At 39.1% G+C, this 15,328-nt stretch overlaps 1 protein-coding gene across 4 annotated transcripts in view; it reads left to right on the top strand.

Moving 5' to 3' along the window:
* Mnn1 (menin 1) overlaps positions 1-15,328 on the top strand; it is a 53,573-nt gene that overhangs the window by 36,718 nt on the left and 1,527 nt on the right. For 2 of the 4 annotated variants that reach the window (XM_045743810.2, XM_045743792.2), the window contains exon 9: positions 915-13,140. In XM_045743810.2, coding sequence (XP_045599766.1) covers positions 915-995 — 81 coding nt within the window. In that variant the 3' untranslated portion in view covers positions 996-13,140. Of the gene's footprint in view, positions 1-914; positions 13,141-13,435; positions 13,523-14,589; positions 14,699-15,328 lie in introns of those variants that run through there. The other 2 variants (XR_011229353.1, XR_011229352.1) reach the window with 2 other exon arrangements.

The raw sequence follows: 15,328 nt of genomic DNA, 5'->3' as shown, positions 1-15,328 counted from the left end.
ACTCGTGAATCCCTGAACTTTGAGACATCCTCATTGTAACTTTATACTAAGTGACTGGAGAACAAATTAGAACAATTGAGTGAGAGCCCAGAACCACCATTACTAACCATACATAACCCCCAGTCACCTGACAATGACAGACCTCCAGCTATGTTTGCTATATGGACACAATCACCCCTCTTCAAGTTATATAAGCTATTATGATTCACATAAATGATGATTGTTAAATATGTACATGTTGTAAATTGTCAATTCACTGCTGTATAGTAGAAATAAACATTTCATTCACTTGGGCACTTGAAGACTCAAACTTTCGACCCCACGAGCGCGAGGCAAAAGTTCTACCTCTGCACCACACAGGTGGCTCCAATAGAGAAGATTTCAGATGCAGCAAACTGCTGTCCATCTGAAATGTTATACTTCTCCCAGCCACTGCTTAGGTAAGAGGCACTTAGTGATCCACACCTACGAAGAAGTATAAAATTTGAGATGGGCAGTGGTTTGTAGCCTCTGAAACCTTCTCTATTGGAGCCATGTGTGTGGTGTTAAAGGGAGAGCTTTTGCCTCACGCTTGTGGGGTTGAGAGTTCGAGTCTTCAAGTGCCCAAGTGAATGAAATTCACGTCACTTATGTGACATGGGCATGGATCACTAAGTGCCTGGAATGTAAGCAGTGGCTGGGAAAAGTATGAAATTTCAGATAGGCAGAGGTTTGCCTAGTTTCGAAATGTTATTTTTGTGCTAGATCTTGATATTGTCCACAAGATGCGTGAATGGTGATCAAGGTTCAAAATGATGCTTATTTGTCAAGATGACAAGAGAGTCTCTGAGCCTTTTATTCTTCAGTGTGTTTGGTAGGTTCCCATAACTTGTTGTCATTCATTTTGTAGCTTACTTATGATCACTTGTTTGCAGGTGACTATGACCAAGAAGCGAGGCATGGGCGAGGTGGAGACTGCACATGTTGGCCGATCAAAAAGAGCGCGAAGAGAATAGATCTTCAGAGTGATCAGATTATATTTTTGACCAGAGTACGTCATAAAACTGAGAAACCCACGAAGGTGACGGGCCACAGAGAGAGGGTTTGGTGTACTGTAATAATAATATGCTGTACCAGCATAGGTATCCTTAGAGTACACCACTGAAAAAAAGGTATACAGTGAGATACATGGGATTAAGTCTTTCTCCTAATTATGTGCTACCATGTGTGCGTGTAGAGTACATGACTTGGAACTGTTAATGCTGAAACATGTTACATTTTCCAGTCAACCAATTGGTAAATATATAATATTTAACGCTCTTGTACTTGAAGGACCAAGAGGGTTGTTGAAACCTGTGGAAGCCAATAATGTACATGAGCTGTGGAGACACACAGTGAGAATATTTGTGTTCCATGTATTTCCTGCTTTGCATTTTCTGGGTACAAAGATACTGGAAAATTGTATGAAAAATTACTAAAAAACAAAAAAACTGGCTGCTTTCTGAAGGTCATATATCAGTTCTGTCACTGACTGCATATGATAAAATGTTTTCTCATATTACAAATAATTAGATAATTCAAAATTCCTTTCTGAAGAAAGGAATCTTTCGAGTTAATATATGCTAAACATTTTGTCAGTGTCAAGCAGTGATGGTAACTTTGAGTACATTTAGAAGACAGCCTGAGAGTGGCTTAAAGTATATATCTAAGTGATTTTTAAAAGGTGATTTGTGTGTTCGTATTAGGACGCCTCACACATTGGGTAGAGTATCCACGGTGATAGTCAAAATTAGATTTTATTTTTAATGTCTTTACCAAAGTCTTAACTTTCCTTTTTATTTGGAAAATAATGATTTTATACAAATTTTATGTAGAGATTTAGCTGGCGTTTCCTGTATGAGAAATGTGCCACAGTTGGTTAAGGATAGTGATGCTTATTTATTTTAAGAAACGGAAGAGATGTGCGTCAAGTAGTTTTTTCCCAGAATCCAAAGGAACGGCTATTAAGCATTTTTGTTTGTTGTTCCAATAGGAATCAAAGATTATTTTTTAAACAATGTTTATGAATATGATAATTGATTGTTAACTACATGTAATTGTAGTATATTTTGTTTTATTATAGGTGCCAGATCATACAACTCTTGCTTAAAAAGAAATGTTTGGAGATTATTGAACATTTCTGTAAAGCACAAATAATTTATCTTTAATGACCTGGGGGTTGTTTTGCTGCAAAGTACTGCAGGATTGCTTAGTGTGTACTGCAGGTTTGTAGAGTACTCTTGGGAACTGGAGTAATCTGTCAAGTAACAAGCAACACCATCGTTGGGGGAGATGAAGAGACGACCAGTTGCCGTGATGATGATGATGATGATGATGATGATGGGTTCCCGTTGAGGAGTGTTGTACAGTTGGTGGAGGCTAGTAACGGAAGGCAAGTTTTAGTACCTCTTCCTATTTGATATTTGTGTCCAGTCTTAGTAGCCTGTGATGACCTACACACACAAGTTTGTGTATGTCAAGTTTCAGGGGAATTTTATTGATTTAAGGTGCTGGTATAAGTACAATTGTCTTTGCAAAAAAAATGGTATTGATAAGACTATGTGGATTCCTAAATGTTGCTTGCTAGATATTATACGTTTAGAGATTTAAGCATGTGTATGCAACATTACACATTGTTATGTTTGATTCTAGGATATTCTATTGATCCTGTAATACGTGATGCGTTCAGTTTGCATTGGGATGTAGATTAATTTATTTGTAAATACAGTAACTTTTCCCTGTTCATTACTGGCAATAATCATATCATATTTTGTTGATAAGCTTTGCAAAGTTGATTTAGCTTCCCCTGTTAGGGTATTTTGACTATATCTTGAAGGTTTAGAAGCCACTCGTGGTTGATTATCCTTGAGGTGCCAGCAACACAGCGGCAATACCCGTAGTATGTAACTGTGAAATACAGTTAGCCTATGTGGTCTGCTCACTGGGTTAGATCACCAAACAAGTACCTGATACGGCTTAAGTAAAGTAAGGAAAGTGGTTGTGCACCTACTTATAGAGCTAACACATGGACACCTGGAGGCTGATGTTGGATTACCTCACACAGTCATGGACATTGTAAACAGGACAGGACAGGGTCTTACATAGGCCACTGGTAATTGGTCTCCTGTAGGCCATTTATGTTACTGTTGTCAGTTGTCTGTAAGCTGTCAGTGTTGCTTGCAGTATGACCCCCCCACTAGAGACATCCTCTTCTTGCTTACAGAAGGATAATTTGCCATCTAGGAATAATGTTGCCAGTATCGCTCCCAAGTGTTATGATGGTTGGGGCAGTGAATCTGTCTTGTGTTTTTTCCTTTGATGGCAAGTCATTGCTGTAACGGCAGTAGGTGGCACGTTAAGGTTAGGTTTGCTGGTGACGGTTTGTGGCCCAAAAGTCACATTTATTAATGGCGGTTCACAGTCTACAGGTCACAATTATTGGCATTTTTGGGCTCTCACTATCATATCTGTTAGAAACAGACTATTACCCCAAGTCTCTTGCTGCACACCTTATAGTGGTGCTTAGGCTGGTCTCTTGTCTCTCTCTCACCTGCTGGTGGCATTGTGATGTGTCACATACACACTTCTTGGTGGCATTGTGTTGGTGGCACGGGACCTGTAGCTCACTCCTGCTGCTGCTGGCACTGTGACCTGTAGGTCACTCCTGCTGCTGGCACTGTAACCTGTAGGTCACTCCTGCTGCTGGCACTGTAACCTCTAATTCACCTGCTGCTGGCATTGTGACCTGTAGCTCACACCTGCTGCTGGCACTTTGACCTGTAGCTCACACCTACTGCTGCTGGCACTGTGACCTGTAGCCCACACCTGCTGCTGGCACTATGACCTGTAGCTCACACCTGCTGCTGCTGGCACTGTGGCCTGTAGCTCACACCTGCTGCTGGCACTGTGACCTGTAGCTCACACCGGCTGCTGGCACTTTGACCTGCTGCTGCTGGCACTGTGACCTGTAGCCCACACCTGCTGCTGGCACTGTGACCTGTAGCTCACACCTGCTGCTGGCACTGTGACCTGTAGCCCACACCTGCTGCTAGTATTGTGACCCATAGCTAACACCTGCTGTTGGCACTGTGACCTGTAGCTCACACCTGCTGCTGGCACTGTGACCTGTAGCCCACACCTGCTGCTGGCACTGTGACCTGTAGCCCACACCTGCTGCTGGCACTGTGACCTGTAGCCCACACCTGCTGCTAGTACTGTGACCCATAGCTAACACCTGCTGTTGGCACTGTGACCTGTAGCTCACACCTGCTGCTGGCACTGTGACCTGTAGCCCACACCTGCTGCTGGCACTGTGACCTGTAGCCCACACCTGCTGCTAGTACTGTGACCCATAGCTAACACCTGCTGTTGGCACTGTGACCCATAGCTAACACCTGCTGCTGGCACTGTGACCTGTAGCTCACACCTGCTGCTACTGGCACTGTGACTTGTAGCTCACACCTGCTGCTACTGGCACTGTGACTTGTAGCCCACACCTGCTGCTGCTGGCACTGTGACCTGTAGCCCACACCTGAGGGCAGTGTGTGGTGTAGAACTTGCACCTCTCTAGTAAGACTGTTAACCTGTTGCTCACACTTGGCGTGAGTTTGTAGTTGAGGCAGGCGATTGTCTGCAGGTTTGTAGTTGAGGCAGGTAATTATCTGCAGGTTTGTAGTTGAGGCGGGTAATTATCTGCAGGTTTGTAGTTGAGGCGGGTGATTGTCTGCAGGTTTGTAGTTGAAGCAGGTGATTGTCTGCAGGTTTGTAGTTGAGGCTGGTGATTGTCTGCAGGTTTGTAGTTGAGGCAGGTGATTGTCTGCATGTTTGTAGTTGAAGCAGGTGATTGTCTGCAGGTTTGTAGTTGAGGCAGGCGAGTGTTTGCAGGTTTATAATTGAGGCAGGTGATTGTCTGCAGGTTTGTAGTTGAGGCAGGTGATTGTCTGCAGGTTTGTAGTTGAGGCAGGTGATTGTCTGCAGGTTTCACCTCTTACTAACATTAGTTGCCTAGTGGTTGAACCTTTTGTTAATGCAACAGAGGTTATGAAAGTTGTCTTGACAGCAGAGTTATTGAGGCGTTGAGTGTGTGTGTGTGAGCGCCGGTACTGTTTGGGCCACGCGTGTAGCCAGCAGTATAACCTTCTTGGGCCACGTGTATTGTGTTTGGTAGGTGTCGTCATCACCAGCTATATATTAGTCATTTCTAGCAAGTGCTTTGTAGAAACTAAGCATTCATATGTGGCACTTGAGGAATCTCTTGGTATTTTAATGACAGTGTTTGCAGAAAAAGTAGAAAATGTGCACCCACAGCTGTGTATTTCTTCTGCATTGGATTTACAAACATAGTGTAACATGCATGATACATTAGTATGAGGGTCATATACATGCATTGTACCTATATATATATATGATATTATTGCCTTTTTCTGTCATTTAGCCCATTTGCACAATAGAATCACTGGGCAGGCCTTTCCAGTTGTGAAGGAGCGTACGTACTTAGACCTCATAATAGTCGCAGAAACCACTCCACATTACTTACATCCCTGTTAGCCGTTTCTCAATACTGTACCACAGCTAACCCTTAAAATGACATAGAAGCTTACAGCTCACACCAAACCACCATTTTCTAAGATGCAGTTAATCAGTCTCCTTATAATTCAAGAACAAGAAATTTTGATATTTTTTATTAAGCAAATTTATCAATGCTTAGATTCAATGAATAATCAGGATATTGATTAAAAAATGCAATGAAACAGATACCTGGGTAGGCCAGATATTATGTAGCTGACAGCACTAGAGGTAATGTGAGGCGTGCAGTACCCGGCTATCCTTACTCTCAGCCAGACGTCATAGTTATCTCTCTCTCTCTCTCTCTCTCTCTTGACCTACAGTATATGATGTGATACAAATTGTCTCAGCGGTGGCTACATGCACTCCAAACATAAATCTTCCACAAGAGTTACAAATTGCAAAAGGAGAGCGAGATTTTTCCTAGTAATGCAGTTTCTATTTAGCCACCCTTCGTGAAGTATAGAGCATAAATTAGATGTTGCAAGATGTCCCGCCTAAGAAATGAGTATATGTGAAAGAGAAGACCAGTGGAAGCATTGTGATATGCACACGGTTTATAATGGTGTTTAATTAGATTGTAAAGGATTTTGTTGCTTCATAGTTTGCAGAATAAACATGATTTTTTTTCATTTGTTTTTAATAGCTGCAATTTGCTCCTTCATGGAGGATGTGTACATATTGAGCAATGGTGTGTTTGAACATTGCTTGTGATAGTTGACATTGTGCCAAACATCCACATCATATTCTGAAATTTGCATGATAAGCTTCAGTCAGATTTTAACATGAGCATCATAAGCTTAGGTCAGTTGCTGAGACTTGCATCATAAGCTTAGGCCACATGCATAGGAAATCCCCCAAACCTTGAGTGCATAATAGGTGGTGTAGTGTGTGTGTGTGCTGCATCTCGCCCCCTCCCCTCACATGATCCCGTATGTCACCGCCATCTTCTGTACTGTGTTGGAAATAGTCATTATCGTTATTTTCCTCGAATTAGAATTTAAGAACTTCATTTTTGTTTAAATCCACATCTTGTGCTCCAAGTGTATTGTTGTATATTTAACAAGTAGAGATATTTAAGTTTCATGAGGATTTTATAATTTTTTGTGTGGATTTTAATTTTTACCTGATTGATTCATGTACCTTTGTAAAACAAACATTCCTATATTAGTAGTGTAGTGAAGTGAGCCGGCCTAGATCTCTGGAGCACCAGGACCTGGCTTGCTACTTGTGTCGGTTCACTCAGACCAGGCTCTTTCCTTTTAGTTTTGTCTCCTTAAGAATGAGATGTCTCTCTTCTTCTGCCTGTTCACTAGAGCCGAACTTCACTTTTCTCATGTCAAGTCTGTTCAGTCAGATCATTTTGTCCTGCCCAGCTGTAGCAGACATGATCATGTTCTTCTGCCCAGCTGTAGCAGACAAGATCATGTTCTTCTGCCCAGCAGTAGCAGACATGGTCACATTGCCCTCCTGCCCAGCTGTAGCAGACATGGTCACGTTGCCTCCTGCCCAGCTGTAGCAGACAGGGAAACGTTGCCCTCCTGCCCAGCTGTAGCAGACATGGTCACGTTGTCCTCCTGCCCAGCTGTAGCAGACATGGTCACGTTGTCCTCCTGCCCAGCTGTAGCAGACATGGTCACGTTGTCCTGCCCGGCTGTAGCAGACATGGTCATGTTGTCCTGCCCAGCTGTAGCAGACATGCTCATGTTGTCCTGCCCAGCTGAAGCAGACATGGTCACATTGCCTTCCTGCCCAGCTGTAGCAGACATGGTCACGCTGCCCTCCCTGCCCGGCTGTAGCAGACAAGGTCATGTTGTCCTGCCCAGCTGTAGCAGACATGGTCATGTTGTCCTGCCCAGCTGTAGCAGACAAGGTCATGTTGTCCTGCCCAGCTGTAGCAGACATGGTCACGCTGCCCTCCCTGCCCAGCTGTAGCAGACAAGGTCATGTTGTCCTCCTGCCCAGCTGTAGCAGACAGGGACATGTTGCCTCCCTGCTCAACTGTAGTAGTCAGGCTCCATCACCCTTCTGACCTGCTGTAGCAGACATGGTCATTAAGCTGTGTAGTGATATTCACCCCATGATATTTTAGTTTCTCTAGATCTTATCATTGTACACATGCAAGTATGTTCATCTAAGCAGTGTTGCCATATGTTATTGAATATAAGCCATGCATCAAGTTATAACTTTCTGATAAACCTAGAATTTTACCCACTGATGGCCGGTGTTGACACGAATTATGAGTTACACATGGCAGGCTTGTAAAAATAATCATTTGTGTTATTAACCATTTATCTCTTCGCAAGCAAAGATAAATTATGAAATAGTGCACCAGATGGTGCACAAGGTTTGTGGTTTGATATCATGCTACCTAAAAGTTAGAAGTCTCTTCAACTCGTATGAAAGATTATAAACACTTCTGGAAAAAAAAAAAGAATTTTCTCTTAATTATGTTTATGCTTGTACTGTTTACGTAATTGTTCACTTTGGATTTTTAATGTACATATGTATTTTGAGCTCTCATAGGTAGAAGAGCACGAGTGGGTGAAGAACACAACAGTATCACGACACTATACTTGTCCTGCAAATATGGATGGCCGAGGTAGAATCTCAAAGTGGTTTGTTCTATAAAAAGTATTTAATGGAAGGACTATAAACATTCCTGCAAATTAGTTAAACAGACCCCCCCAAAATACCATTTTAGTAAGATCAAAATATAAAGTGTTTACAATTCATGTCACCTATTGAGTGCAAGAGCAACAAGTGTGAATTTCTCGTTATACAGGAGATATGCTAAATGGGAGCACCAACATTGTAGTTGGGCCATCAACATTAAACCAAATTTGTAATTTTATATTCACATTGGGGCTGTTATCCTGTAGCATTATTGAGTGATATAAGGATTTGGAGTTTCACAGTGAGCAACTGAACGAGCGTGTACAAAGAAAGGTTATTTGAAAATCGTAATATTATGTTATGATATTTATATATATATATATGGAATATCTATATTTCAAATATGGACAATTTTATGAGAGCATAATGCTAGTAAGTTTTAAGGATGGAGGACTCGAGTGCCGTTATAATTGTACACGTGAGGTATGGGAATGACAGAGAGGGCCAGTGTTTCATGTCAAAGTTAGGGTTTCCTTAATCAGGTCAAGGAAGTTGGAATTATTTTGGAGGTGCCATATTTTTTTTATTAGACCATCAAAAAGATTTAAAATCTTAATGAGTATCTACCTGTGTACAGATATACATACCTATGTACAATTCACACTTTGCCTTTTAAGTATACATATCTGTATACAATTCTCACTTTACCCTTCAGGTATGCATACAATACATTTCTCTTCAGGTATACCTACAATACATACATTTCTCTTCAGGTATACCTACAATACATACTTTTCTCTTCAGGTATACCTACCTGTGTACTATACATATTTTTCTCTTCAGGTATATATTGTATACCTGTGTATGTATTGTACACAGGTATACATACCTGTTTACAATACATACTTTTCTCTTCAGGTATATATACCTGTGTACAATGTATACTTTTTAAATGTACATGTGTACAATGCATACTTTTCTCTTGAGGTATACATACCTGTGTACAATACATACTTTTCTCTTCAGGTATACATACCTGTGTACAATATATACTCATCAGGTATACATACCTGTGTACAAGACATACTTTTGAGGTATACATACCTGTGTATAATACATAATTTACCCTTGAGGTCAAGTGAGGTGTGGACAGTACACTGGTATTATACTGCACTTGCACCCGGATGTTTTAACTGTGACCCGGGTATCCACAGACCTCCGAGTGTTGAATATTCTTGTGTGTGTAGAGTTGGCGCTCTTAATCTTTTTCAACAAAATACCCATGTTGTTTTTTGGATATTTTAATAGGGATGAGATAGTGAAGTGGTAATGAATGTGTGTATAAAATCATTCATGGAATTGCGATAGATAGGGAACTGTGAAATACAATTGCTATACTGAAATTGCAGTCACTTCCTCAGAGCAGTATTTTAACTCTGGAAGTTTAGTGTGTTGATGAGCATGAGAGAGTGATTGATGTGATTAGGTTGTTGTTTACCAATATGTTTAATTCTAAAATTCATATTCGTTGTACATTAAGTTCTTAACCTCTGCATAGTCAGGTATGACTTGGGTTAGCTGTAAACAAATTATTTTCTCTAAAATGTTGAATGTGTAGCCAACCAGAGGAGAGTGGGAATGCCATACCTCTTGCAGTCACCATTGAATACTCCCCCAGGTCATCCATTGTCATCAATGCTGTATAAAGCATTTGTATTTCATGAGTATGACTTATACCTCATTAACAGTCACGCATAATGCCGTCAGCGTCGCATATTCCACTTCTCACTCGTAGTTGGCCGGCACATGCAGCATCTCGTTCCCGGCATTACCAACAACACCGTTTAAAACACATTCAAGAATTATGCATGTGGTTTGGTTGTTCTATAAACATTTCTTGCACCAACAATGTTTGCATATTTGTTTCTATGTAAATACAAGTCTTGGTGCAAACTTTAAAGTCATGGTACATGTATTTCTTATGAACAATAACTGATAGATTAATAACATATATTAATATATATCTTTAGGTAAGTGGAAGAAATATTATTTAAATGGAGTTGGATCTATATTTTAAGGGCTTATATTCAATAAAATGTTGTAGTGCTGTAGGTCCATACAGCGTATTAGTTTTATTAGTCTTAAGTGCACACATGTAAGTGAACCAGTGTTGGGTGCACACTCGTAAGTGTATCATTCTTATGTGTGTCAAGAACATGATAAACTAAGTGTAGTATTCTTACTGGTGTAAAGTTCACACACGTGTCGCTTTCACTGTTGTAACGCTGACATATGGATCACTCGCACCAGTCTGAAGTTCACACACGTGTGTTTCAGTCCTACCAGTGTAAAGTTCACTCAAGACTGTTTCAGTCCTACTGGTGTAAAGTTCACACACGTGTGTGTGTCAGTCCTACCGATGTAAAGTTCACACACGTGTTTCAGTCCTACCGGTGTAAAGTTCATACGTGTGCTTCAGTCCTACTGGTGTAAGTTATGTGTGTCAGTCTTACCAGTGTTACGTTCACACACATGTATGTATATCAGTCTTTTAAGTGTCTAAATACACACACATATGTGTAATAAGGACAACTGTACTTAGTATTCATCATTACTATGGGAAAGAATTTCCCCTCGGGTGATTTCACACGTAAAACACAAGCATTTCTTTGCCATTATGTTACTGTATTAGAGAGAAATGCAATTCATACCTGTTTGTTTTTTGGACTTGAAGGGAATCTCATATTTTGTCCGAGAAACAAGTTTCACTCATTCAAGTGCAGTCAAAAAGTTTATATTTGTTGTATTATATCCGGTGTAAAATAGTGATCAGCCTCTCGTGGTAATTGTGGTGTAAAGTCTTATTTCCACTCAGCATTTTAAAAGTTTGTGTTTGGGGGCTTCAGTCACTATCCATAATGTAGTGTAGAGCTGTATCTTGGCTTTAAATATTTTGCCTCTATTATTTGTCATCCATATATTTGCTATGCTTTCCTGAAGCCATTCTCTTTTGCTTGGTCATCATAAGAAATTCCCAGGTAAAGCCCATCAGGTTGCCTTGCTACTCAACTCTGCGCTTGCTTTTGCATCTTGAGTAATGAGTTACCTACTTTTATCTGCACTTGATAATTATTTACCTGCTGTACTGGTATACATCTGTGTGTTAATGTACATAACAGTATACTGTAATAAAAATAAATTCTGCTTCAATTTTGGATCATATATTTGATATTACATTTTTAATATTGTAACTCTACAAACAAACAGGTAATGATTCATTTCTGTATCCAGATTTCTTTATGAAGATAGCCAGATATATTTAATTTTTGGTGCATTCACACAGTTAGGTTTCATCGAAATGGTAGAAAAGGAAACCAAATAATTTACATTGCAGCATGAAATGCTGCTTATTCAAAATAAGAAATGAGTCAGTTGTCACTCAGCATATAAAAAGTCCCCCTCTGAGTGATGTTATGTGACACGCTGAACTGTGTTCACTTATTTATATTGCAACCCTTATGCAACTAATGTTAAACACATCAAAATGTGAAGAACGGGCCCAAACCTAATAAATCAGTAGAGCATCGTCTCTCCTTGTTAGCTATAAGGTCCTATGTTACCTGATACTTGTGATTTCTGTGTATGCATCTGGGAGACGAGAAGGTTCTCCTGACTCTCTTCTTGTGACCACTGGCAAGCTAACCAACTTGTATGAGTTGTCAACTATGAGTGCATGTCATAAGATGGCATGCAGGATAAGACAGCATTATTTCATCTGTCTGAGATCCAGATATATACAGTATACAATCTTTTTCCATTGTAACAATATTTTTAATATATAGAATTTTAAATTTATCTTGTATATTAATAAGGTTTGATGTGTAGATAATCAAAATTTTTATTACCGAGTCTCAGATACGTGTGATTCTGCTAAACGATACATTTTGTTCTAAAGAACGCAATTGCAATGAATTATGATTGATACAATTCAGTGATACAAATATTTTGATTGTGATTTCATTACAATTAGACCTATGGACATGCTCCACATGTCTGTGTATTGTATACAGTCTTAACTATATCCGAAGGCATTGGTTCTGTTAGTCAGTTAATTTTCCATTGGTCTCGAGAAGAGAAGTAGACTACAATCTAAGTCACTTTCCCTGTAGTGTCTAGTTTAAGGAGCATTTCCACAGGACCCCTTGAGGCCAAATTAATATCTTGAAGATGGAGTTATAGAGTAAGTCAATAAAACAAATGTGGTTTTTGCTTAAATATTGAAAAGATGTCTGATGAAGAGTTGATCAGTAATTAAAAACACCTGTGAAAATGTTTAGCTTTTATGATCAAAGATTAAGGAGATTGCCAAAAATCATATACGTCTTGTTAGTTTTTGATCAAGCTCTGAACTAGTGTGTTATTTGTCAGATTACCACAGAGTAAGGTAGAAGGTGCAGACAGCCATTTGGTCTGTGTATGGCACAAGAGCCTCACATTTAGCCATGCAAAAGAAAACATTAAATATTGACATTGAAAAATTTCTTCTTTCCCTGTTTTGATTTGCTTTGCAAATCAGGTTGGTGGTACTGAATAATGGCACCATCCACTTTGATCTCCTATGGTCCATACGCCTCATTGTTGCTATAGCTGGCTCTCTGCCCTATTACAGAGCCTGCTTCTGTCATACATGCTTTACTGTAGCAGACACTGGGTGTTTCATGCTGGCACTACACTTGTCATTGGTGCCGCCATCTGCTGGCTTCTTAACGCCTTGCTTGTGCCATACACAGCCACTTGCTGCTTCTAGCCAGAATAAATAATAACTTACTCAGTCTTAAGTTCTTCAGATCTTCAGATATCTTGTGGCTATTTTTGGTCTCTAGTGTCTAGGTTAGCAAGTAGAGAATATTATGAATAAAATTTATTTTTGTGGCATATGAAGTGTTGTTTCATTTACTACCTAAAGTAATGAGTTAAAATAGCATAAAATTGTGTAATATTGAGGTAAAGTTTTTTTATTTAATTACATTTTCTTAACCTGCAAGAGAGAATAAGCAAATGTCATTTGTGAGAAATTAGTAATTTCTTTCATGTTTTGAACAAGCAGAATTAATGACCAATGCCTTTAGAGGCACACTGCCAGTATAACATAATTTAATTAAATTTGTTATTGTGTTGTAATATTGATTATTTTGGTAATGTGGTCATTCAGTACATTGATTTTTGACTCCTTCAGGTAAATTAATGTTCTGCTTTTGTTATAAGAGGAAAATCAGAGAGATGTCGACAACAACCTGGATTATGAAGAAAGAATATCTAATAAGTAAGTGTTAATTTTTTTTTTGTCCTCTTGCTTTCTTAGTCTTTAACTTAAAATACATTAATGATGGTGAATCTTCAACAGTTTTGGCATTTTTTATTATTGAGTCTGAAAGTGCAGAAAAATGCATTCTTCATTTTTTTCAAAATGCCTATGATGTTCATTAGTTATGTTAACATAAAAGTACATATGCTAAGCTACAATTCAGATCATCTGGAAAGTATTTTTGGCTACCAAGATGTGTCATTTTTATAGTACAGGAGCGTAGCAAAGATTAGCTCCGGTTATTAAAATTTAAGTGCTTAGCCAGGTAATCGGCTGGTTGTGTATGCTGGGGTTGAGCTTCAGCTCTTTGAACCTGCCTGTCAACCGTCAGTTAACCTCCACCACATCAATTCCTAATACATTCCATTTGTTAACTACTCTGACACTAAAAAATTCTGTCTAAAGTCTGTGGTTCATATGGGTACTAAGTTTCCACCTGTACCCCCTTGTTTGTGTTCCACCCGTGCTAAATAATTTTCTTATCAATTCCTCTGAGAATTTTGTAGGTGTTAATCATGTCTCTCCTAACTATTTCTGTCTTTCAGTGTTGTGTAGTTTAATTCCAGTAGCCATTCCTCATAAATCATACCTCTCACCTCAGGAACTAATCTGGTGGCATACCTCTAAACTTTCTCCAGCTTTGTCTTGTGTTTACTAGATGTGGACTCCACACTGGAGCCACATACTCCAGAATTGGTCTGATATGTGATATACAAGGTTCTGAATGATTCATTACACTAGCTTCTAGTGTTAGATGTGTTAGTGAATGTATCAATTTTATAAATGTTAATTTAAGTAAGTTGAGGGCACAAAGTAGACTGAAGAACTAAGGAAAGGCAGATTTATGTATGTATATACTCACCTGGTTGAGCCTCTGTCAATCAATAATTCCTGAGTCTACTGGGCTCTATTATATCTACATTTGAAACTGTGTATGGAGTCTGCCTCCAGCTTACATTAGTAAGTAACATCTGATGCCTGTTAGCAGGCTTAGAGCTTTCCCTAACTCATGTTTGTTCTTACAGGTTCAACTTCTCCCTTCAACACAACCTGCCAATCTGTTAACCAGGTTCCCAATTACTGCTGGGTGAACAAGGCTAGGCCTGGGCCCGAACCCAGAAGTAATTATTCAAGGCAAGTGTGCTACCATGAGTATGTTATTAATAAATCCAGGGTATACATTTTTGTATCCTATCCATTCAATATTCAGAAAATCTCTATCTTAATGTTGTCGTAAATAGTTAGGTCTAGGAACATAAATTAAAACCATTCTTTTCTTTCTTTAAAGTCTTGTTTTCAGAATTCCATTTTTTCTTGCAAGTTCTTTGTTATACAGTATTCTTTAAGTAATTATCAAAAGAAGGCATCAACTTGGGAAGACTATAATATATATTGTTTAGTTAGAAAATGAACCTCAATACAATACATACATTACTCATACCATACCACAAACGTGAGATTGGGTTTATAATCTAGAACCAACCAGTGTATTTATTGAATAAGATAACATTATTATTTTTTATTTTTTTTAATATAGAAACAAAGATTATTTACAAAAGGTATTGCATAAATAAACTTTAATCAACAGAATAATAACAGTAACAAGTTACAGTGGGGATGCAGCAAACAAGGAAAGGTTAAACATGAACAAGTTGACATGAGGGGGGGAAATGCCATATGTATTTTTAATGGAAGTAACCAACATAATCTTACACCAACCACACTGCTGTTCTCACCAGTTAGGTGCTTTACAGCACGCGTCTT

Source organism: Procambarus clarkii, chromosome 22 (assembly GCF_040958095.1).
Source record: "Procambarus clarkii isolate CNS0578487 chromosome 22, FALCON_Pclarkii_2.0, whole genome shotgun sequence".
Classification (NCBI taxonomy): domain Eukaryota; kingdom Metazoa; phylum Arthropoda; class Malacostraca; order Decapoda; family Cambaridae; genus Procambarus; species Procambarus clarkii.
This window is presented reverse-complemented; position numbering and strand designations above follow the sequence as displayed.